The sequence below is a fragment of the Ambystoma mexicanum genome, chromosome 9, assembly GCF_040938575.1.
Source record: "Ambystoma mexicanum isolate Mex_15411 chromosome 9, UKY_AmexF1_1, whole genome shotgun sequence".
NCBI lineage: Eukaryota > Metazoa > Chordata > Amphibia > Caudata > Ambystomatidae > Ambystoma > Ambystoma mexicanum.
Genome location: NC_090931.1, coordinates 570,132,320 through 570,158,541, shown reverse-complemented (window position 1 = coordinate 570,158,541; position 26,222 = coordinate 570,132,320). Strand labels below are relative to the sequence as shown.

The 26,222-nt window shown below is 47.3% G+C and overlaps 1 protein-coding gene across 1 annotated transcript in view; it reads left to right on the top strand.

The window, feature by feature from the left end:
• The window catches only part of VPS53 (VPS53 subunit of GARP complex), a 1,349,775-nt gene that overhangs the window by 148,071 nt on the left and 1,175,482 nt on the right, over positions 1 to 26,222 (top strand). Inside the window, exon 4 of the mRNA XM_069615168.1 lies at positions 16,251 to 16,317. Within this exon, the coding sequence (XP_069471269.1) occupies positions 16,251 to 16,317 (67 nt within the window). The remainder of the gene's footprint in view (positions 1 to 16,250; positions 16,318 to 26,222) is intronic.

Below are 26,222 nucleotides of genomic sequence, written 5' to 3'. Positions count from 1 at the left end.
CCATACAGTCAAAAGTCTTTGACCTACAGATGATTGTGAAGCTAAGGGAAGTGAATCCTGCATCTTGAGAAATGTTCAAGGAATTATGTGATTGGCAAAGTTGACAAGAGTGAACGCGATGGAGGGATATCCACAGTGAACTGTTCAAAAAAACATTAAGATTTGTGAATGTTGCAGATGAGATTGTGTTGAAAGCAGTAGTGAACCCGACGGAGGGAGGCTAACATTCAAGAAGGGTCTAAGCCTGAAAGATGGGGACCCAGGGGTGAAAGGTATCACCCAGCATGCAAGCAAAAAGGAACGGTTTTGTTTATTATTTTGCAGACATCAGGTCCTCGGAGGCAAGAGACTTTTTGTAGAAAAGAGACCTAACCACCGAAGCCCTGATAGCTGAGAGCGGAACTGTTAGCTCGTGCTGGGAAAGCTCAGGAGTCCTGCTTTATCCTGTTAACAAAACGTGGGGAAAGGAGACCCCCAGCTACCACATCCTGACTTGTCATTTGTGAACACTTCTTTCTTTCTTGTGAATATTATCCCACACTCCTTTGTATTTAGCATAAGGATTGGCAATAGGTTTTTCTTAGTATAGGCCTTTTTATTTGACAAGACGACGCTAGGACTGCCTTATTGTTATTTGATGGTCATAGCTTGCTCTGTTCTTAGATTTAGGTTTAAATGAGGTGTTTTTCCAACCCGCACATACAGTTTAATAAAGACCCTTGAACTGTGATGACTTGTGTCTGTCTTTAATGTTGCCACCATGAGTTCCTTACAGTTCTCACTGAAAGGGCATGCTCAGTTGAGTAAAATAGCACTATACAGGACAGATAACGAGCAGTTCTCCTAAAGACTCATTCCCACCGGTTGTCTCTTATAAAGATAACCTCGCCAGGATTGAAAGGGTGGCTGCATATATGTTAGCAGGAGCCGCCGACAAGAAAATGAAAGCAACAAGCTAAGAGAATGGCGGCCGCTTCTGAGATACTGTAGTACCATTTTCTTGACCGCGTGTGCTAATAGCAGTTACCATGTCTGTTGTGCGGAAAAGAGACTCCTTGGTAAGAAGATTGCTGGCCCGGAGGACTTCCAGGTAAGTGCTACAGGCAGGAGAAATCGTGCTGCGTAGAAGAGCCGTTGGGTAAGTAGAAGGGGCTTGGGTCCATGGTATGGAAAGCGCTGTCAGGTTAGTTGGTTAAGGAGCAGGCTGTGGCGTGGTGCAGGGTTCTGGGTGTGGGAATTAGCGCATTGAAAGATGCACGCACACTCAAACCTGTGAGGCCAAAAAGCTTGGCCATCGGAAGTCAGCAGCACCCTGGTTGCACACCCGCTCGCTGACCCAGGGGTCTGGGAATACTCTTAACACTCACTTCTGATCTGCCCTGTCAGCAATGTTGAAAATGGAGCCCATATGTCTGACTTCTGTGTTGAGGTTCACAGTCCTTACCACTTCCTCAAATTACTTGTTCTCTCTCTATGGCACAGCACATCCAGCGGAAGTTCAGCTCGCCTCCTCTTTGGGTCCTCACCAGTCAGTCTGGTGCTGGTTCTTAGGTTGTTGAGCTTGGAGTCTAGTGAGCTGAAGTTGTCACTCTCACAGTACATATCCACCTGAAAGCAGCTCCAGAGCACAATACTCTCCCTGGCTACCTGCCCAACAGACTTGAATGGCAGACTGCTGCACATCGACTTTCAGGGTTCGGATTAACATGTGGGTTAGCATGAGCATATCTGTTTGAGACAGTGCTCATAATTTATTTGGCATGTTGAAATCGACAGCACTTTTCTTTCCTATAAGCGCTGACCATGTGTGAGAAATGTGCAGAGCCGCACCAAAGCCATGATTAGGGATGGGACGTGGCTGAAGCACAGGCAAGCAGAAATGGCTGGCAGGCATTGAGAAGTCCAAATGGCTGTGGTGTTAGTCTCTGCTCAGGGCCCAGGAACGCTCAGTGATGTACAACACATATTTCAAGGTAAGGTATTCTTACTTGAGCACCGGACTAGAGGTCAGGTGGATGCTAGTCACAAGAGCAGGGCCAGTTACGCATGATGGAGAGATCTGCTTCAGGTGGAGATTGTTGCGTGGGTAGTCAGAGTGGAATTGTGCAGACCTAGCATGGTGCTGCTCGACTATGACCCTCAAGGTCGGAGGATGTTATGTTAGAAAGTCTATTGTTCATGTAATCAACTAAATGTATCTTGTAGATGTTCTGTATGATCCTTATTATGGTCCTATAAAAATATTCGAAGAAAACAGTGTTTGGAGGGTCTCTTTCTGGGACGGGGATACTCTAACGATTTTTCTATTTCTGCATGACTGAATGGTAATAAACCTGACTTGGCTGCCACTGCCTGCTTTCCTTAGTGGCTTTGTGTTTGGGTTTCTGCAGGCATTAGTACCATCAAAATGTCATTTACAAGGGCATTGCTGGAATTGGTTGTGACAGGCTTGTGATCTTGTAGGGACATAAGCAGCATGTAAGGGACTGCGCTGGTAAATGGTATTGACAGGCCGCTTAATCTGCTTTGGGTTACAATGAACATTAAGGGGGAGGTGGAGTGCTGGCATATTATAATCGGCTCAGGTTTTAATAGCACAACTCGCACTGACCTTTAAAATAGTCAATGAAAAGTAGCATATCTCAAACAGGGTTTGAAATTGAGATTTGATGAGCAGGAGCTAAAACCACCTCCTGGGTGTCGGCATCAACCTGTAGGTAGGAGCTACCGCAGGGGAACCAGGAGCTCCCAGAGATGCTCCTTTAACTTTTTGTCCATTTTGTATGAACCATTGTGTTTAAATGTATGTTAGATGTGAGGCAAACTGAGCCTTTACACAGCTGAATGGATCCTCTGCACGGAGACACCGAAGCCAAAGGTCACTCCACCCCCTTGAAGTTTCCTTCTGGGTATATATACCCGCCCGTAGGGCACCCGGACACCAATGTGTGGTCAAACGGAGCAGAAACGGGACTGTCATAATGAGGGGAACCTCGCTGGACCTGTTCTATGTTTGGAGAGTTTACAGTTAAAGGGGCGGGGTGGGAAACGGGGCGTTAGCACAAACGTTGGGAACCTACATTGGGAAATGTTGAGACCATGGGAAAATCCCATATGCAACTCATCACCAGCAGGACCTCGAGCACCACCTGGAGCTTACGACAAACCGCACGATACCCCTGGCTGACACAATAAAGGTCTTAACGTGGAACTTCAGAGGCCTGAACAGCTTCGTTAAACAGTGCCGAATCCACGCCTACTTAAAAAGATGCAAGGTCCGAATCGCCTTGCTCCAAGAGACACACCTAACTGCAAAGAAACTGGATGCTCTAGCCAAAACATGGCGAGGGACCTTGATTGGGTCCTCCTACTCTTCCTATGCCAGAGGGGTCTTGATATGGATCACCCGACTGTCCCCTTCAGGCTAACTAGCACAAAAACGGACAAGGAGGGTAGGATGGCATTGGTATGCAGTTCCATCGAGGGTAGGGAGTTATGCCTAATTAGCACCTACGCACCTAACCATGATGCAACTGCTTTCTTCCACTCCCTATACACACGACTCAGCCCTTATATAGACAGAATCATGATGTGGGCAGGCGACCACAATTGTACTCTTAACCCATTAAAGGACAGATCGGACAACAAGCATGATCGCCCCTCCCCTCCCACCAAAATACTATCCAAACTATCTCAACAACTGCTACTCAGAGATCTGTGGAGGGACCTGCACCCTGAACAACTTGAATACTCCTTCTCCCCACCACACGCTGTTCACACTAGGCTAGACTACCTTTTTGGTAGTCAGGCACATCAGGCCATTGTCGGGGGGGAAATTCTCCCGGGGTCGGCTGGGCCGTCCGCGGACCTCCGGCAGGGAGGCCCCAACTCCTCCCGCTTATCCCAAAAATGAGTATGAGACACACACAAGAAGCAAGGTGGTTCTACTGTTTATTGAACAACGCCAGGGATGGGTCTAGGATCGTACGCGTCCGTCCTGACTCTCGAAATTCGTGGCGCTCGCTGGCCCCTTTTTGCCTCAGTATGACGCGCTACTTGCGTCACCTGGGAAAGTTAGCAAAAAAAAACCTATCGCCACTCTGGATTGGTTCCTCGAGTGGTAGGGTTAGTATAGCATACGAATAGAGGACGTTGTTAGTGGTAAAGGGTCAGTTAGGTGGTATACTTGGGTTGTCCCTTCTATTAGATACATAAAAATTGTTACACGAAGACCCCTGATGATTGGCTAATGTTAATGGCATCAGTGATGAGTGCCCCATGTTCTGATTGGTCCACTCGCGAGCCCCCCAGCCTGGGACCATCGTTGTTCCCAGCTCGCGGTGTACCTGTCATTTGCAACTATATGTAACTATGTGTTTGTGCAGACAATGAGTGGATTTGCTCATATGCTTGAGAGCAGACTATTCCCACCGCTGTAGGTGTCCATTGGGTCATTTCATTGTTGCAGCCTGTGTCTCAAACGTGGAACCTAGGCGACTTCTCCCTCCTGGGTCTGGCACCCTGTCAGGTTCGGCTTAGTCACGTGAGGAGAGACCGTGGTTGAGGCAGAATTCTGCACATTTAATGTTGTATTTTCCACTGTGTGTCTGGCTTAGTTTGCAGGTGTGACCTTGGCTTCGGCTTGTGGCATGCGAGTTGCAACATTGCCCCCTTGGCTGTCGGTTCTCGCTGGGCTCATTCTGCAGGGTCAGCAATTGTACTCTTGTTCGTTCAATGTTCATGGAGGCTCTTGCTTGCGGCCTACTTGGGCCTGGTGCGTAGGTGGGGATGTTAAATGCACAGCACTTTAGGTTACGGTATCATATTGCTTCATATCCAGTATCATGTCTTCGTTGCATTTTTCATCACAATGCATGGGTTAGGAGAAGCGTCAGCAAGCATTTTAGATGAGTGCTTAGTGCGTCTTGCGTTTCTGCATTTTGAAAAACCTATGTGAAAAATAATAAAGATGCGCGTCAGTAGGTGTGTCCGTCACCTACATCATAGCACTGAATATGTTCTTTGTGTGGATTGGTGTGGGAGTGTCCAGTGTGCATGGTTGCACGGGTGTTCTGACAGTTGGCTAGGTCGTCATGGCATCTCTCACGATGTGTTTATTTACTGTTAAATGGTTCAGTCGAGTTCATCCATGCCGCATGTGTCGGCTTGAGCAGGGCAGGCTGGTGGGCAGGCTGGTGGGCACATCCGTATGTTCCTGTACCAGGGTATTTGGTCGTCTGGTAGATAGGCAAATTCATCTTGTGGCGGGTATCTGGGCCGCGATCCTCTAGGCCAGGGGCGCGAGGGGATTGGGGGGAGTCTTTTGTCCCATTCTCCCACTTCACCATGTTCGTTGATGCACACTATTTGCCTAGGGTGCTGTCCGACCACTCCCCCCTGCTAGTTGCCTGGGAGGTGTCCCCGCCTAAACCCCCGGTACACACGTGGAGGCTGAGAGCAGAGACCTTGCTTGATACAGCGTTCCGAGAACGTATAAGGGATAGCACCGAGGAGTATTGGCAAAATAACCAGCATAGCGTAAAATACATGAGCACAACATGGAAGGCATACAAGGTGGTCATGAGGGTAGAGATGATCGCAGCAGTTGGGGGTGCCCAGAGATTCATCACAACCTCTTTGGAGCACGCAGAGAAAGATCTGAGTGTGCTTGAGGGCAGAGCTGACCCAACCCCTGAACATCAACTTGAAATTCGCAAACTCAGACAAACCTGTCTAACTCATTGGGAATCCCTTGGGAAACTGAGCTACGCTAAGTACACAGAAAGAACCCGTGCCCTCTGAGACAAACCCGGGAAGCTTTTAGCTTGGCTCTATAAGAGGGAAGCTCCCAGGTCACCCATTTGCCACATTCTTAAACCAGACGGCACCACCGCACACACTCAAAGAAATCAACTCGGTCTTCTCTGACTATTACCGCAACCTCTACTCCGAGCCTCCGCCCTCTCCTGACACCGAGATCGAGGATGTCTTAGACGTCATCGAGCTACCCAAATTAGATCCCCAGGTGGCCGAAGCCCTAGACGAACCCGTCACTCCTGATGAAGTTCGTGTGGTAATTAGATCATTGCCGGCTGGTAGGACCCCGGGCTCGGATGGCCTCCCGGGGGAGTTTTACAAGACCTACGAGGAAACACTTGCCCCATTATAAGCCCAGGTCTTCAACAAAGCCTTTGAGCGCGACACCCATCCGGACTCCATGAGCGAGGCCGTAATCATTCCCCTACTCAAACCGGGTAAAGACGGAGCGGACTGTGGCTCATACAGGCCCCTCTCTATGTTAAATGTAGATAGAAAAATCCTAACTGCCCTACTTGCAAACAGATTGCGCAGAGTAATCCCCCTGCTGATCCATCAAGACCAAACAGAATATGTACCTAGGCGCGCCATCACCGAGAACCTGCGCAGGCTACACCACGTCATATATAGCACGGATCGAAGGCCACAGAAACTTGCAGTTGCGTCATTTGACGCCACCAAAGCCTTTGACTCGGTAAGGTGGGAGTGGTTATATACTACCATGGTGAAATTGGGGATAGGCCCGGTTTTTCTCAAGTGGACCCAACTGGTTTACACCAACCCAACTGCCAGAGTGCGCACTGACAAAACATACTCCGACAAATGGTCCCTCCACAGAGGCACCCGCCAGGGATGTCCACTGTCCCCCATGTTGTACATTATTGCCGCAGAACCGGTGGCTGCCTACCTAAGACAGGAATACGGAGATGGGGGGGCATTGAGATAGACGAGGTGACCCACCTCATCTCTATTTTCGCAGATGATACCCTATTGTACCTATATAGGATAGGCCTAGTAGGATCGTTGTCCGACTCCCCTTGTTCCCCCCCCCTTGCCTCATCGCGCCTTGAAACACTTGTGTATAGGCACGTTATAAATTCCATATCATATCATCTTAGAAACCCTGGACTGTTTCCACAAACATACTGGGATCCAGATTAACAGGAGCAAGTCCTGCCTCTACCCACTAGCGGCACTACACAACGAAGAATATAGGTCCCTCCCCTCCCTAGATCTTGAATGGCATGTGACCTCCTTCAAATACCTGGGGATTGCTATACACCGCAATCCCAACACAGAGCACATCCTCAACACGGTCAGGGCCAAAGACTCTCTTGCGAAATCCATGGAATTCTGTGGCAAGCTTGCGCTCTCGATGGCCGGGAGGGCGGGTCTCCTCAAGATGGTGGCTCTCCCCCACCTGCTACACAACTTCACAAATGTTCCCTTCAACATCCCCCCCCCTCATTCTTTAATGACATCAACAAACTCTGTAGGAGATTCCTCTGGCAGGGGGGTGGGCACAGGGTGGCATTGGAGACACTCCATAGACCCTACGAGAGGGGAGGATTGAAGGACCCCAACTTCGAGCTCTACTTCCTCGCAAGCCAGCTGCGACACGTGACGCGATGGATGGCTGATGAGGAAACGACAGATACCCTCCTCCTCCAACCAGCCCTGCCTCATCTGCTACTAAGAGTCATACTTTGAGCCGGGAAGGGAGCTTTGAGACACAGCCCATACCTTGCCAAGCTCAGGATCCGGCTTTGGAGAAGGGCCTGTAAGCTAGTTGGGTCGGCGGATCCGTATTCCCCGCAGATCCCCATTGCGGCACTTATGGCAAAACACTCATGGGGGCAACTTGAAACACGCACCCAGTGGGAACCCTACGGGGTGACCACACTGGGAGACTTGATGCAAGAACAAGAGACCTTAACATTCATGGAACTCAGCGAAGCCACAGGTCTTCCAACAGGGCAGTTCCTGCTACACAGGGTAGTGGTGCAAGCCATGAAAAACAGATGGCCGGAGGCAGTCGACCAGATCTTGGAGAGCGAGTGTATAGAAACAATGCTAGACACCGCCGAGGGAGGCCACGAGACTTCACGAATCTACGAGGCCCTGTTGCTGGGCACGACTGCGGACGAACTGAAATGCAGGAAGAAGTGGGAAACAGAACTGGGCCTCGTATTTGAAGACAAAGACTGGGGGGAAATAACTTATTACCACAAAAAAATCTCCAGAAATGCCTGCTTGCAGCTCATCCAACTGTACATCACCAACAGGGCTTACCTCACACCTGAAGTCATATCGAGGTTCACAGGCGCAGGAATCCAAGTATGCCCCAAATGCAGCGAGCCCAAGGCGAGAATGACCCATATGTTCTGGGGCTGGCCAGTGATAAATTTTCTGGACACAAGTGAAGGATAGAGTGGCTAACACAGACATTGAAGTGGAGGTGCATGAGCCTACAGCGTGTATCCTGGGCAGATATAGGCGCAATAGGAAAAATAAGCCCTTAAACTCAGAGACCTAATATATATATATATAACGGCAAAAAGGCGCATAGCTATGGGATGGAAAAGCCCCAGGAGTTTGAATGAGGCCCATTGGTGGGGCGATCCTACCAAGTGGATTACTGCTGAGACTGCAGCATGGGAAACCGCAATTCAAGTACAGAGGCTGGACTCCAATGAGGAGCTGCACCATTGGGTGGCGCTAACGGTGCCCCTGCTCCATCCCGCGGCAGCAGATAGCGCCTCAAGCAGCATGGGCTTTCCAAACCAGGAAACTGACTCGAGGAGAACTGGGAACTAACAGTGGTCTTGGGAGAGGGTGGGGAGGGAGGGTAAGGGAGAGGACTTTTATTTCTGTTAAAGTATGCCCTTTGATAAATGATGATGACTTTTTTTATGTTGTTAAAACCAATAAAGAAACTTAAAAAAATAAAATAAAAACTAAATCAAATGAATGCATTTTATTTGTAGGATTTTATGATGTGATACAATGTATTTTGGGTGCCCTCAGGATCTAATTAGGTCACCAGTAGCATGAACAACTCGCTGAAATGCGGTAGTGATAGCCATACAGTCCATAATACACCCCTGCAAAGTTCAGCATAGCTACACGGTATGGTGTCCTAAGTACATGGCCAAAAGTCCCATACCCAGTATTTCTAGTTGGGTATACCGCATTTCTTGTTAGGAAATAATACTTGCCCCCTCCACCCCCAAAAATACTGACTAATTTGTTCCCCTGACTGTCAATACATTTTGAGGCCTAGACCAGTGGCAGATTAAAGACAAAGGGCAAGTGTGCAAAAATGACAGAGGGCCCCAGGTGGGTGGGTTATGGAGGCGGTGCCTACAGTGGGCGGAGTTTCACAATGGTGAACTTTAGGGACGGATGCTACATTTTTTTTAAAGTTGTGTTTTTTACAGTTGTCTTTGTTTAGGGGTCTGACTCTAACTGAAGAGAGCTGGGTCTCCTCACACGGTTTTGCCATCAATTTCAACAACACCTCACCAAGGATTAATTCCAATGGACGCCCATACCAGCGCACAGACCTCAACTGACAGTGCTGTGCTACTGTTAAAATATGCCCGCTCAAACGCTGGCTCCCCACACTCTGTTCAGCGCTTCGCTGCTCTCAAGCTAGGACCGCGCTTTAAACAATACATTTTTTTTTAAATGGTGATATTGAAAGATCGAGCCTGAAGCTAATATTTGAAATTATACGTCCACATTACAGGTTACGCAACCAGGAACCTTGCATGCGCTTTCAGCAGTTCGTTATTCACCATTTAGGAATTCTCTGGTCTAGGCGCAGTTGTTGGATCGCACGATCCACCCATAACATGTCACTCAACCAGGAACCTCAAGCTCTCTTTGAGTAGTTCAACATTCAGCTAAACCAGTGGTTTTTTAAATGCAGCTCCACAACTTTAACAAACAAGTGTTTTCTCAAATACAGTTCCACAATAAGCACTTGCTCATCCTTGAAGTCGGAGTCCTTCATTGAGCTTAGTTTTCCATTTTCTTTCAGTTCATAGTTCAATCAACAGGTTTGTTATTTGGATTCAATTTAATGTTCAATGTTAGCAGTTGTGCTGTTCCATGCGCCTCAATATTCAAAATGAATAGTCTTTGTGTTATATAGTTGACTTGTTAGCTATTGTTATTCAGCTTCTTAAATGTGTTATGTTAAGATGTGCAATGCTCCTGAAGGGCTAGAATGTGACTGTCATCAGGTGCTAGCAGAGTTCCAGGTTGTGATGCGCTTGTTTACTTTCTGTTGGGAATTCCATGTTAGGCAGTTGATGCTAGCAATATTTGATGGTGTTGTGCTAGCATTGCTGGGGGTCTTTATGTACTGTAACTGTCTTAATGAAGGACATTTAACGTGACATATAACACTTTGCCTTTCTTTTCACATCGGTATTCAATGGGTGCAAGTTCTGCTTATTTCATTCAGTTCAGTATTCAATAAATGCAACTTAGCTTGTTTCATTCGGATCAGTATTCAATAAGTGCAATGTTGCTTACATTTGGGGTTTGCTACTTTATTCACAATCCCTTGGAGCACCCGGGTGGTCGTAGCCACTTACCTGGATCAGCAGCTCCTCTTGGCGGCTTCTCTCCAAGCGGGAAAGCCTTCGGATGGTGCCTCATTCAGCACATGCTGGATCTTGTACGCAGCTCCGCCTCTGCTGCCCGCCTTCCCTTCCGAGGGTCGGGATGCAGCGTTCCCTTGTCCGTCCTGCATAGTGCCACCAGCAAGACTCCTGGGATCTTGGTCGGCGTCTCGGCTTCTCGCACGGCTTCTTTTGCTGTGTCTTCCTCTTCCAATTTGCTGCTGCTCCTCTTTCTATGTGCTTCTGCATTCCATCTATTATACACCTGTGGTCCTCTAAGTGGCTGCAGGCGGTTCCATGACATTTCATCGTAGGATGTTTTTTGCAGGGTTTTTTGCCGCAATTTTTTTAACTAAAAAAACCCATCAAATATTTTTTATATTCTTTTTGGGGGGGTTACCCTCCCTAACCCCCCATTTTCTCAAAAATGTGATGGGTTTTTTTGAAAAAAATTTGCGGTAAAAAACCCAGCGAAAAAACATCCCGCGATGAAAGGACGTTGTATCCTGCAGGCATATCCCATTGCCTGACTCTGATTTAAAGGACATGCCTGACCTTCATGCATCTTCTTCGTCCCAGTACCAAAGTGGTGAGAGTAGGTGGTGTCTATTACTCTGTTGCTTCTTCCTTGTCTAAGTAGTGGAGTGGGGAAGTGTGTAATGTTCATAACTCTCAGTTGTTTCTTCCTCGTCCCAGTGCTGTTAGGTACCCCAACAGGGGAATGAAGGGGATCTGCTTTATAATGACCCATAAAGGTCAGGGGAGGGTTAAGCTGGTTTTCACGAGGATAAGGGGGATACCTTGTCTCACCTAAAGTTACCTCACTCCCAATCCTTCTCCTCCTCTTTCTAACACGGCTTGGTAGAGAATATCTCCTGCTCTTTTCAGAGACAAGGAAACATGGTGAACAATATCCCATAAGTACTTCTGGGATAGGGGTTCACTCCTCAAAGGAGCATATGGAATACCTTGTATTTCCCAAGAGCATCTCACTCCAATCCCCAAGGACCCTCCATCCAGGTGGTCTTTCATCGCCTGTCTGCTCCCAGGGCCAGGATCCAAAAGCAAAGGCCTTTCCCTGGCCACCTACATAGAGGATCCAAGGGGAATAGATGTGAGCAAACCCTTGGGTTTCTCACAGATGCCACAAAAAAAGCTATGCTTATCTTTTTGCTTGACCTATTTCTATAACAACGCATTGTGATGAATCTGATGGACACATCACCGATTCCCTGGTGGTTACCCCCTCCCAGGCGGCCAGAGGACGGCAGTCGCTGCCTGATCCTGACCCTATATTAGGTAGGATCACATGGGAGAGGACAACTACCGGGGGAGGAGATGATTACACTGAATGAGACGTGATATTCCGCCTTTGTTCCTGACGAAGGCCCTATAATACCGAAGTTCTTGATGGCTTGTTGTCACCCCGCAGATCCCTCCTATTGTAAAAATCCGAAAACCCATTCTTTCTGTCACTCTAGACAAAACTCCATGCCTACTTAAACATTCACAACACACAGAAAACATTGCCTGTTTCTGACATTTCTGTATGTGAGGTTTTTAAACGGCATCATGTTGGAAATCCAATTACATCTGTGGTTAAGTTCCCATAGGGCCTCAAATACTGAGATGAAGAAGAGGAGAGAACAGTTAATGCAGATTAAGCAAAGTCCAAAGACCAACGTGCAGACTAGTTCTGTTCACGTTAGATTGCCCAGCACATTTAAAAATGGCAACTGTGGCGTTCAGAGACAGTACGGGAGAGAACTACAGAGGAGAAGATGGGCACCTGTCTGCGGCGGCTTGCGATTGTGAGCTAGACACCGGCTTGGCGGGAAAGTGGGAGAAGTGCTTCCAGTTTACCTGAAGCACCACAGGAGCACTGAGAAGCATGACAGAGCCCCTGTAGGTGTGGTTGAGTCGGGGTGCAGTGTTCCCCGGTCCTGGATGCAGAAGGGAGCCAGTGAGTAGACGCAGAGCCTCAGGGAACAGTGAAGAGACACCTGTAGTGCCTGGGAAGCCATTCCAGGGAGGAACCTTCACAGCAGAGGCACACTGTTAGTTGGGGACCCGACAAACCACTGGTGAGTCGGCCACGAGCCATTGGGGCCCCCGGGGCCTGCTAAGAAACCAATTAAAGAATGAGAGATTGAAATTTTGGACAATATTCAAAACCGATTCAAACACACGCAAAACCTAATGTCAGATCAAGTTTTAAGAACAAGAAGATTTCAATACCGACAAGAAAAAGAGTAACAATGAAATCGGAATAATTACAAGTGTGTGAAATGTCAATGTGGGGGCGAGCTGAAGCAAGTGTTATCCTAAGCAAATGTATTGGACCAAACAAAAGCAGATGCTAAGGTGACGCATTGAAAGTCACAGTAAAGCTAATAGAGAAGTCCTGGTAAACAGAAGATACCACGCAATTGACATTTGGGGGCAAGGTACCTGGCAGGGGAGTATACCAGGCAATCCATTAAAGTTGTGAAGAGATTTAACATTGTGGCAGGATACCTGGCAGGGGAGAATACCAGGGGGATCTAAAAAGGCTGTAAAGAGAGGCCCTGCCAGCCAAATACACCAGGTCTTTGAAAACTGTATAGAGAACTTTAACATTTGGTGAAGATGCCTGGCAGAGAAGTATACCCGGGCATCTGAAGAGCTATGCCAGGTAGTCCTCTAAAAAATTGATGCACATAAGAAGTCTTGGCAGTCGAAACTACCAGGCATTTTGAGAACTGTGGAAAGAGGCAGGGACGTATACCAGGGGATCAGAGGAACCCATGAGCAGATTCCTGGCAGAGGAGTATGCTGAGTAATCCAACAGAAGTTGTAAAGAAAAGCTTAGTAGTGATACTAAATTACCTGGCCAGAAGGTTTACATGGGAGTCTGGAAAGTACATCAGCTAAATCTTCAAGTTTACAGATGAGAACGTTGTGAAGCCAATACAAAGACATTTCTTTTGTTTAAGAAAGACACCGTTTGATACAAAGGCAAGAACTTTCTGAATCCAGGGTAAAAGCATTAAGGAACTGTTTAAAGAGAGATGTGTTTTGTTGGCCTCACGGAACTGTTTAAAGAGAGACACTTTTTCCACTAAGACATATGTCGTAGATATTTCCTTACACTCTTCGTTGTTTCTAGTGTGAGGATCATTTTAGGATGTTTTGGACACAAGGACGGTTTCTACATTACTAATTACTTGACACAAACCGATTCTTAGTTTCAGTTGTTTAAGTAGGGGACCACCTTGCTTAGGATAGAGCTAAAGAGGGGTTTTTCCAACCCTTTTATTTAAAAAAAAAATGTTTGACTGTGAGAATACTGCAACTTTGTGTCCGTCTAATTTACAGCCCTTCATAGTATGTATTGTCTGGATGGTTTCTTATGTGGTTTGTATACTTTTCAAGGCATTGCTACAAAATTAATTGTTTTGGAACACAAACTTTACAATATATTTATATGCCCGATCACTGGGGGTTAAGTGCTTAAATCCCAGCCTTGGTCCAAATGCCGATTTCAGTTTTGCTATGAAAAAACCCTCATAGTTTACTACACTATTGAATTGCTGCATATTAATAATAGTGACTATTCGTATACTGCACACCACATTGTTCTCTTGGTTACACACGAAAACTTCTTATCATGTCAATCCTGCTCATGCAAATTAGGGGGGCTGCATATCGTTTGCTGGACAGGCCCAGAAGTCGAACATGTCAGTGCCTTGTATGCTTAACAGTCCCACAGTGTTGTGATTTTATTGTGCTGTGTAGGTGAATGCGTTCAAATGCCTTTTGCAGTAATCTTACCAGAAAAGTGGATTAGGGAGAAAAGAGTTTTGCGTATGATGCCATAGTGAACCGTGTACTCCACCGCTTCTAATGATGTGCAACTTAGTAAAGTTGACCACGCTGGGTAGGGAGGGAAAGGGGGCGTGGACGCAAAGGCCAATAAAACAAGACAAGGTCCCAAAATCCCAGAACATATTTGAGGGCCACAGCATGGGACACAAAAGCAGGGAAAGCACGGAGGAACGGAGGGGGCTCAAAGACTGGACCTCTCTCTGCTTGAAACAGGGATTGGTACAGAAAGTCAACCGTGCATAAGCATTTGTGCCATTTTTCGCATTTGAACACTATTTCTTGTGTTCCATGCTGTATGCCAGTGATCAAGATAAGCAGGAAGGAGACAACTCTCCACAGGTAATGTAGTGAAGCATGAACAATGTGTAAGTGAATTCCAAACTGATGCATGCAGGGACAGTTGTCAGTGTCTTTCAACTTTTTCAGCAGCAACGGGCAACGAGCGTCAGGCGGGGCTGGGGAAAGGGCCAGAGCAGCTTCCCCCTTTTGCCAGTCTTACTACAAACATATGTCTTTTTTTTATGGCATTAAGGGCCTCATTAAGAGTTTGGCAGTATTCCGGTTGTAAAACCACAGAACACAATTACTGCTACCACCACTTGGTCCAGTGGATTTACCACTGGATTGCAAGTGGTGGTAATTCCCCATTTTTGTAGTCCACCGACATGTAGATTTTGGCAGATTTACCGCTGGCAGAATTACTGTGAGGAAATTGCCTATTATTTTAGAGGTAAAGTGGAGGATTTACCTCCAGCAAGAAGGTGGAGATAAATCAGCCACCTTTCCTCAGAAAATCTGCTGATTTGGCGCGCTGTATTTCCAGCAGCTGTAAATCCACCAAAAATTATAATTTGGCATTCTGGGAAAAGTGGCTGTAACGGAATTACTGCCACTTTTTTTCCCATGCCGCCAAACTTTGTATCGAAGCCCTACGTGTGCACTTTGTCTTGCATGCACGTAACAGCCTGCCCTTTGCTGGCTGCTGTCACCTTAATTGAAGACTTAAAATGTGCGCTTTGCAGCAGGTTACAGACAGCGCGCAGCAGCATTACCACATCTTTGCTTTTAACTCTGGTTTCGTTTGCATTAGCACCTTGCTAACAAAGACCAATTATTAACTTTTCAGTGGACGTTTAGTGTTTCAGCTCCTCTGTGGCTGCCTGCACTGTGACATTACAAGCATTATTCATATACAGTCTTATTTAAGTAACCAGAGGGTGCCACACTATGTGTCCCCGTCCCAAACTGTAGTTATGGGGTGAGGGGGGCGGGCAATCATCTTATTGAAATTGGCCCCCACGAGCCCTGACGAATGTTTAACCGGGCTCTGTGAGGAAGCGCCAAGACGACTCATTGTTCTGCTGTGCCTAGTATCTGCTAGCTAGGAGGGCGTGTGTAAAGAGATTGAGAAGGTGTTGGACCAGGACAGGGAGGGACCGCTCAGCCTTTGTCCGTTTTCCGAATGCTAATCGACCTGGCCTAGACAAGTGTTTACCAGCCCTCCCCGGCCCACCTCCCTCGACCCCAGCACGGGTCCTTCAAACTACTTTGTACCGGCCTGCCTGGAGATTCAAGTTGTCCGGCAAACCTGGATTCTGCTAAAAGCGGTACCTTTCCTCAAACACCCACTAGGGGTAGTCAGAACTCCATTCAATTCATAAGAAAATCTGACCGGTCTGCCTCTCCGATTTATTTGTACTGACCGAGTGCGCAAATGACTGTTTGATCCTTTGGCTCTTGACGCTTTTCGGATTACATGAATGATACTTAAGTGTTTTGTTTCACCCGCCGTACAGAGGTTGTCCCTCTGCCAAGGCAGATTGGGAAAGCGTTAGTTAGACGAGGTGAACTAAAGCCGTTTTAAAGAATGCTTTTGGCACAGAACGGACTGACTAAATAACAATTGTATGTGTTTTTTCGTCCTTTGTGCAGGCGACTGGATGACAATATCCGAACAGTGGTGAGAGGTCAGACTAACGTGGGGCAGGATGGCAGGCAGGTATGTAAACACGAAATGAAAAGCCTTCATTTGACAGGGCCCGGTCGAGTGCCCTCTCAAGAGCAGAAAGGGGACCCCGGCGTGTTCTCCATCCTGCTATTTCTGTTAAAAGACCCATTTCAAGTGGATCCAAAGTATTTCAAATGACATGGCATTCGTTTGGGATCGATTCCTTTTATATTTGTTGATCTCGCACGTGCATGCTTACATGTTCCCCGGCACAGTTCCAGGTTTTACGCCACCTGATGCCGACACACCTTGGTTCCCTTCCTTCTCACAAAAGTCCTCGGAACACTACCCCGTTGGTGAGCTTGATCTCGCATCTTATTTTCTGGATCGTGTGTCGGTGCTGTTCATGTCTGTCTCCGGCTGCACCTCGCGGTATCAGTGACTTTTACTTAAATACAGTTGTTCTTGCTATGCAAGTGGTTACATTTGCCCAACCACAACACAACAAGGGTGCTCTGCGTCCATTGGTGGACTCCGTTGCTCATAAGTGTTCTCTTGATAGTACCAATCAAAAATATGTGCATCTTTTGTCTCTAATTACTTATTAACCACTGCCACATTTATGAAGTCTGCACACTCCCAGTAGACAACCGGGAATGCTGGTGGCCACCCATTGCTATCCCATTCTCAATAATGGGGATGTGTGGCCTGCGGTCTGTGGACAATGGGCAGCCCATGATCCTGGACCTAGACCCTTTCTTAATGTTGTTCTGTATCTCTTTTAATCTTCAAATAATTTAGTTATGTTTTTTATTTGTTTTTTAGGCTTTTCTCGCTTAAACTATCTTAAGGAGGTGACGTCATCTCATGAAACAAGTGTTGAATTGCTTTCGTGTCCTGGATGAATTGAATCTGAATGTCATCCTACACCAAACTTTTAATTTTGAGTTATTGCAAAAACAATAGAGTAAAACCATGCTCAATACATTAGTTCATTTTTAAATGATGATAGCCGAACAATAAGATAATGCCAACTTCTTGCAAAACGTATTAAAGGCACGAAAAATAAACGCATTCAATGAAAAAAAGAAATACACGTCCACCTCTCGTGCCAGGTCGCAGCGCCTCATCCTACCCACCAGAATGGGCCCACTATTTCCATACCCTGGCCAAAGACTGGCAGACTGCAAAACCATGACCGGATACTCTGTGGACATAACTAAGTTCATAGCTTCTCCAACATATCTGAATCCCTTCTCTATGAATAGTGGCCGGGCCCAGGCTCTGCCTGGGTCTAAAGAGGCAAGAGAATAAGAAGTGTGCAGTAGACTCCAGGGACTACCCACTTATTAACTACCATAATCTGGGTAATTTGGCCTAGGCTCAGTCCGCTGTAACGCTTCCTTGTTAAGATGTTACTCAGATCCAAGTTGATTCTTGATTTCAATATAGGCCATGGTATGGGAGCTCATGGCTGTGCCCACAAATACTTGTGCCGCCCAATGATTACCAGGCCAGACCCAGATTTCTCTCTGATAAGATCTTATAATGGCGTCTGGTGTACCCCATATACTTGAAAACATGAATTTCCACTGACAGGATTTCATAGCCAGAAGCCCCAGGGGGCCCTCTCGCCTGTCCATAGCCACCACTTTGGCCAGTGCCCTGTTATAATGCTGTACACATAGATTGATTGAGCCATTGAGGTATAGCTTTACTCGAAGGAAACATGAATAACCTCCAACGGCTCCGCAATGGGCCTAACCTCTCATTCTGCCCTCAGGGCGGTTAGTGAACTACCAGGCACCAGCAGGCCACTGAGAAACCTATGTTAGTCTACCCAGACTGCCTTGGTTCAACCATAACTACAGAGTTCTGCTCCATGCTCCTGCAATTACAGGATTCCCTTGATGTATATGCAGATCCTCTTTGACTACGTTACCCTTAAACTGTGATTAAATCAAACAGCTGCTGTGCACACCACACTGCCTGCTCCACATTATCTCTACCCTTCTCTACTCGATGGGCCTTTGAGAGAAAATCTCAAACCCCAAATAATCATCATAATGTGGAACTTTCTCAAGGTGGGGGGGCCTTGCCAGGAATTAATTTCCCCTTTCCTGCCACCCGAATCTTGCTCCTGGCAGAATTAATAACCAGTTTCCTGTTGTGACTCCATGTGCCTGGCTGTTTTGGATACAAAACCAGATTGGGCCTCATTACGAGTATGGAGGTAGCCATCCGGTGCTACGGCGGTTTGCCGCTGGACTCGCAATATCTACCGGCGCCTGGCTTGCCAGAATCACCGGGGGATTACGACCCTGGCATTCCGGGAAGTCAGGGGCGGTAAATATTAATCCCCATTCCCATTTGAGTCCCATAGGACTCAAATGGGAATGGGGACCATTCCGCCTGCAAGGTCTGACCCTTGGGGGCGGGACAGCAACCGCCGCAGACTTGTGTGATGGTCTGGTAACAACGGTGCTTTTGGGCTTATCGGTACTGCTGCTACCGGACTGGCACACTTGTAATGAAGCCCAGTGTCTAATAATGCATTCACAAAGAGACATGCAGAGCATCACTTTAAAAATCCATTAATCGAAGTTAAATCCTAAAATTGTATTTCTTGCTCCGGAGTTCACTGAACCATTTGTTGGTACATCAAAAATATCCAGGGTCAGGTAAGTACCCTGAGAGTCATTTTAGGAGCGTTCTGTTAACGGTAGGAAGTTACATAGGAATCAATGTGACAAAAGTCAATGGACCGTCCGCTTTAATGGAGGTAAGTCTGTTCTACCCCAGAGATGTGTATTCTGTGGCAAGAAAACACAGGGATAATCAGAGGAGACCTCATTGAAGAGGTCCAGAGGTGGGAGGATGAACCAGAAGCCCGAGAGGAAGCTGCAGTAGAGCAGGAGGTCCTCCAATATAAGTCAAAGGGAGACACAGTTGAGAATCAGTTCCAAAGAATCTTGACCCTGGACCAGAGGGACCCCTGAGAGGCTGTGTTTGTTTGCTTGTTTGTTTATTTATTTTGTATAGCGCTCCTGACCCAGAGGTATATGGGCGCTTAAGCATCAGGTTACAGGCATAGGTAAGAACATTTGTACATTTGTGCAGCATATGTATAGTTACAAAAGCAGTTATGAAAGCAGTTATAGTAGAATTAGTAACATCGTAGCGGATACATACATACATACAGTGCTAGTTATTTGTTGAGTATCAAGTGTATCTTTAGTGTATCTTTAATAATCGACAGCACAGTGAACCGAGGACGCATGACGGGGCAACCTACAGCTGCAACTCAGGTAAGGTGATACGGGCGGGAAACATGGCCATTACTGGACTCTGGTAAAACCCTGCCACTCCTATGTTACCATCACCCGCTCCTAACAGCGTTCTGATTTGCACTGTGCACTTTAAGTTTGCCATTTTATTGCCAATATATTGCACTTGCCCCTGTTTTTCTGGCCTTGGTCCGTGCAGGGATGTGCTCTTCCCTTCCCCGGAGCAGGGGCAGTTCCCATGGATACCACCACCCCTATCCCCCAGCCCGCTGGGTAGGGAGGGGCGTTGCACTTGCCAAATACAATTGCTGTGATAGGACAAGGACTACACCCTGAGTTCTTTGACGATTAACAGACACAGACACCAGAGTGAACTTTTATAGGGATCCCAGTGAGGACCCCTCTTTATTAAACATACCCATTCCTAAAATCTATACCCTAGGATTCCCCCCAGTGTGAACTCCATCTAAGTGTGGACCGGCCCCATCAGCTCACCCTTCTTTGGAGGGGTCTCTGGGACCTTAAGGATGAGCTTGCTGCATCCAATACCCTTCCTAAACTCGGGTACCACCCACATGGAGGGTGAGGCCAGTGGATGGACTCTGTGAGTGGTCATTCTTGCACGGCGGCCTTGGGCAGGCTGCCAACCTATCCCTCTACCCCACGCCAGGGTATCTCGCCTCTTCCCCCAATTAATAACAGTGGCCCTCTACCTAATATCCTATCTATCCCTACTTAACGGTTACCCTACTTGGCATTCCCCTAATACCCCAACTCACCCTACATACAATTAAACACATAACTACTCATACATCTATACATGAACTCACAACATATACAACATAAAACACTATGTCACAATGGAGTGACTGCTGCAGTCAGTCACCACTTTACAGTACCTTGAAGTCTGTCCTGGGGCACTGGCTCTGAATGGGTGAAAGGCTGGAGAGTGCTGGTTGCAGGCCTGGCCCCTCCTCTGTTTTTAGGGTGGCCCTGTTCACCACATGGGTGCACCACATTCACTGCCGGCAGCCCGGGTCTTGAATCTATTCTGGGTGGCCCCCTGCGCACATGGGGACCATCCACACTCGCCGCAGCACATCCGCAGTGCATATGTTCATTTAGGGTGTGCCCCGTTGGCTGGGGGCCCATCCAACATCACCACCAGGGCCCAGGTATAGTTAGTAGAGCCGGCAGCTTCCACGTTGCTATGGGGACGCTGCCACGCTCACTGCTGAGCGTCGGGCCCTCTCCTGGCCCGCCCCTTCAGCAATGCGTTGTGGAAACGGAGGGGTGGGCCAGGTCTTCACCCGGGCCGCTTTTCTGGGCAGCCCAGAGCTTTCTTCACCTCGGCCGCTCAATGGAGCAACCTGGGACTTCCTCACCACCCGGGGCTTACCTCTTCACTGCTCCACCCTCTGGGGTGGAGCGGACTCCCTCTGCACTCTCTGCATTACCTCCCGGGCTGCTCCGGACATATTCAGCCCGGGAGGATATTCTTATTGAAAGGCCCGCCTCGCTGGACACGAGGCGGGCCTCTGGGGGCACGGCCGAGCAGCCCGGTCGGGGCTCCCCCCCCACACGTTGTCCTGGCTGGGCTGTTCTTGATGGGCCTGGGCAGTGTAAGGGAGGCGTGGTATCACAAGTGTGACACTGACACAAGAGATTCAATTTCTAAAACCTTTATTACATTTTTGAGGTTTTGAAAAACTCCTACTTTGCCTTATAGCTATGATGGGAGTAGTCTCTACCATCAAATAATAAAGAAAACACAGTCCTAGTCAGTCAAATCAAAGATGGCCTATACTAACAAAACCTAATACCTGCCCTATCTTGTGACTCAGCTCTCCTTCCCACGTTGGACAGCACGGAGCAAGGCGTATCCCGTAAACAGGATGACACACTCTGGCTCAGGTTCTCGAAATAAAGGCAGTTCAAATCATGGATCGACGCCCGTTTGGCCTTCCACATTAAAATTTCTCATTCCAGCTTTCAAAAGTTCTTATACAGGTCAACAAAAGTTCACGTAGGTCTCCCTCAGACAGGCTTGGACCTCTCAATCACAGCACTTCAGGGGTTCCCTTCCCCAAGCTTAACTTATCACACTTCCGGTCTCCCTTGGTCAGGCTCTGACCTTTTTCTGATGTCGAAGACTTTGGAATGTGTGAGGCCTTTACTATAGACCTCTGCAGGACCACTTCGACTTTGTCTTCAGCTCATGCTCTTATGTTATTTGCCCCAGTGTCTCTTGGTCTGGGTAGTTCAGTATCATAAGCACAAAAGTTCAACATTCACCTTTTCACTTCCCCTTTTGTCGGGGGTTCATCTTGAACATTATGCATTTTTAGAGTTTATTTACTTTGTCGCTTTATAACAAAGCATTTACCTTTCGCAGATACTTTCGAGTGGGCTACTTCCTTTGGCCAGGTCACTCCGCTAATCTGTATCACAGGCTTAACAGTTATCAGTAAATTAAAGTTCACCACCGGTCTGCTTTCCTTTGCGTCTCATCCACACACGTGCAGCCTTTAATTGTGACATATACTGTTGCAACTTCAATCTTTCCTTAACACACACCAGCCTTTCATGTTGCTCGCTAACTCACCGGCTATGTGCATTTCTTTCTTCTTGTCTTTGCAGTTTTAATTCACATGTCAAGGTTAATACCACAGGCTTGGCCTCGCCTCTCCAACTCTGTCGTTCACCCGGGAGGGTCACTGGCGCCCTTGAAACACAACGCAGTCTTCTTGTCTGGGATTTGGCCTTCTCTGTGTATCTTTCACGGCTCCTCCGAGGCAACGCAGGTTCGCCTTTTCCCCAGAAGCTCTCGTGTTCCACCTTGCTCAGAGTGTGTCTCTTTTATCCGTATTTTATCCGTGTGAGGAGCGCTAATGGGTATCAGATGGATGGAATGAAAGTCAAGTGCGTGACTTTGCCTGACCCAATTAGCGGGACATGTCCAATGAGGTATGTAAGGATTAGCCTTTTTACTCTCAGTTGCCCTCTTCCTCTGCGACAGTTTTTTGTGTAGAAAAGGGGAGGGTTGGAGTTGGGACGTTGGAGGATCCTATAAAATAGGATGTGTCATGGGTACGGGAAAGGGGGAATATGTGTCTCACCATTGGTTGTCTCACCCTCTCTCCCAAAAGTCCCCTCACCCAGATGATCCTCCTGCACTGGTCCACCCCCAGGGTCTGGATCCAAAGGTGATGGCCGTGCCCTGGCCACCTGAGAGAGATACCCGGGGACTAGTAGGTAAGACACCCTTTGGTTTCTCACAGCAGCCAACATGGTGCCCGGGCCATCTGGCCCCCGGGCGGTCTGACGGGTACCACGGACCAGATGTGGCCGAGCTGCCCTGACATAGCAGCTCAGCCCTCCTGCTTTTAGTCTCTGCGGGGGTTCCCCATGTGCCACCCAACACTTTTCAACGATTAAGGCCCCAGGGAAGTGCTCGACGCAGCGACCCCCTCCCCCTCCAGATAACTGTCTCTCTTTCTCTCTCCTTCTTCAACTGTCCTTTAAACTGTTCTTTTTTTATATCCTTCAGATTCTTTTTTCTCCCTTGCCCAGCCCCTTCTTGGGCAGGGGTGTTCTTTTATATTGTTCCTTTCTCTTGACATTCCATCCAGCCCCATGGTGGGCTGGATTGTTTCTCCCAAACGCATACACATAAATAAAACCCACTACACACTACACATGTAATAATAACATTTATTACTCCACTGGTGTGTGTGTCTTTCCTGTGTGTTCCCTCACTGGGCTAGCATGTAACCCATCTAGCCGGGCCCCGTAAGGCCACAGGCTACATTACTCTTCCCCCCCTTTGGGAAATTCCCATCCCCGGGAATGCCACCTACAGCGACGCTAGGGGCGTTACTATGAAGACACCCCGTGTCCTCAGGGGCATAGCCCATCTCAGCAGTGCCTCTAATGTGGCCCCTGGTTTTCCAGCCCTAGTCTGTGCAAGGATTTGCTCTTCCCTTCCCCGGAGCAGGGAAAGTTCCCATGGATACCACCACACCACAACACGCTGTGTAGGGAGGGGCGCTGTACCTGCCAAATAAAATTGCTGTAACAGGAGATGGCTACATCCCAAGTTCCTCGATGATAAACGGACACAGACACCAAAGTGAACTTTCATAGGGAAGAACTGTGAATGTTAGCCAGGGTATTGCACCTGGAGCAATTGTTGTATGCTAGCCCATGTATTGCACGTAGAAGAAACGTGTAGGTCAGCCAGTATATTGTATTTAGTAGAATTGTGTAGGTTAGTCCATGTATTGCTCTTAGAAGAATTGTGTAGGTCAGCCAATATACTGCACTTAGTAGAATTGTGTAGGTTAGCTCCTCTATTGCACTTAGAAGATTTGGGAACATTAGCCCATGTACAGCACTTAGAAGAATTGTTGTAGGTTAGCTCAGGTATTCCACTTATATTTGTATTTGAGGGTAGCCAATATATTGAATTTAGAAGAACATAATACAACTGTCTACAAACCCATTGACAACTCTCAAATATTCTGCTTACTCACCCTAAAACACAAGACACAACATACCTCTACCGCGAATCGCACACACCACATGCCAAACAAGAAACTAAGCCAGCCACACAAACTACACACACACGGGTTGGAGGCATCGTTGGATCTTCCCAAGCGGCAGATCAGACTCGGTATTGGTGTTCCAGCACCCTTTAGGTGACTGCAGGTACGCACAGCCAAGCAGAAGATCCTGGCTATAAACAGAGGGTTGCAGCAGTAAACGGCTCAGAAAGTGGTTCCAGCATGGGAAGCTTTCACACATTAAATGATGGGGAGGCAGCAGGAGCTTTCTGGAAGCCAGGAACTGGACATCCAGGACCAAAAAATCCAAACCAGGATATGTCCAATCCAGTATGAACAGCCGGAATGGTCTGGTAAGGGTAAAACAAATGGCAGGAAAACTCCAAGTCGCAGACCTGCTTCTTCCAAGTAGCACAACTGTAACAGTAAACGAGAGGATCAAGGACCAGTCAGGTCCTTAAGTACCACTGAAAAAAGGGTCTGCCCAAAGGCCAGCCCACCAATTACTAGAGGGGTCTGGAGGGCACGGGTCAGATGAACAACCGTATTGGTTGTTCAGTAGGATTGCCAGTCAGCTTATATTACCTCCCCAGGAAGTGAGAGTCCCAGAGACCTACACTGGCCATTAACATTATGTTAATGTTAAAGGACATTTATACCATGCACTGTCACCACCGCAGTAGTCCCCTGGCACTCTTATGGAGGCTACCACAGGGGATCACAGAACCCACTTGGTCAAAAGGGCCATTTTGTGCCTTCCTTGTTGTTGTCATGAAAAACGTACCCTAGTGTACAAAATGGCAGAAAGTAAGATTTCAAAACGTGCATTGGTTTCTCAATGGCTGCCAGATAGATACTTTAGGCCACCAATGCAGTAAATGGCTTGCACCCCTAGTGAAGCCAAAACTAAATTACATCTGCCACCAACCTACTCCCTCTGCGGTGTTTCAAAAACGTATACCTTAAATAAGATATAAAGGGTTGCAAAGAAAGGGGGACTTAAGGAGAAGTCCCTTTGGCCACCAGGAAAAGGCCAGTGATCCAGAACAATAAAGGGAAAAAAGCAAGAAGTTGAAGGGGTCTAAAAAGTGACCCTAATATCCCCAGAAATGGGAATTCTGTCTTACCACCCATTACCCTACAACGAGGAGTTGTATGTGCTTCACATTAAGCTTGTTTCAAAAGGAGAAGACCTAAGAAAGCAATATCAAGATGGGACTCGCAAGCAATGTATATCCTGAAATCACATTCTGTAACATATTGAAAGAAAAACATCTATTAACATATCAAAATCAGTACTATTTTATAAAAGGGGATAAATGGGGAAGAGCCCAACAATGTGAATCATAGCTCTAATAAACTATAGCATCACACAACAGTTGGATTGATAACATGAAAATGCAAAGGAGCATATCAGAGAAGGGCTACTATGGAAACAGTAAAAATGGGGAAAATTGCCGAACGAAAATGGGGTGGGGGATCTTCGTTAGCTGAAAGAAGTCCTCTGCTGATCAGCAGGGCGTAATCGGGAACTGGGCCTGAGCAACCCAGCATACATCGTTTCCAGGGACAGCCTCCACACTTCCCACTTCGTCCCAGTAAGGCAGCTTCTCAGACCCTCCAGCTTATAGCGATTTTGCGATCCCGCAAAATGCAGCGAAAACGGCCGTTTTGCACAAAATGCCACAAAAACGGCCGTTTTGTGCAAAAACAGCATCTTTAAAAAAATATATTTTTTTTTACATTTTTTTTTTTTTTAAGTAATTGCAAAAATTACTGTTTTAAAAAAAAATAATACTCCGGGTGCCAGGTTCTCCACTTTTTTTATACAAGAAATGAAATGCGCTAACACATCTCATCACTTGCGCCCCAAAAAAGTGCTACCCAATCCACAAGGGACACATGAATGGGCACATTTTATATGCGCGCCCATTCAGATGGCCCTTTTCACCTCCTTGATCAAATAAAGTGGTGTTTCTGTCAATTTAAAAGCGCATCCCTCATTTCCAAGCAAGATGCACTTTTAAATGTGCAGAAATTGTAGGCAACCCTACGCGCACGGGATGTGGGGCTGCCACTGCATGACAGGGTCTTCCCTGTCATG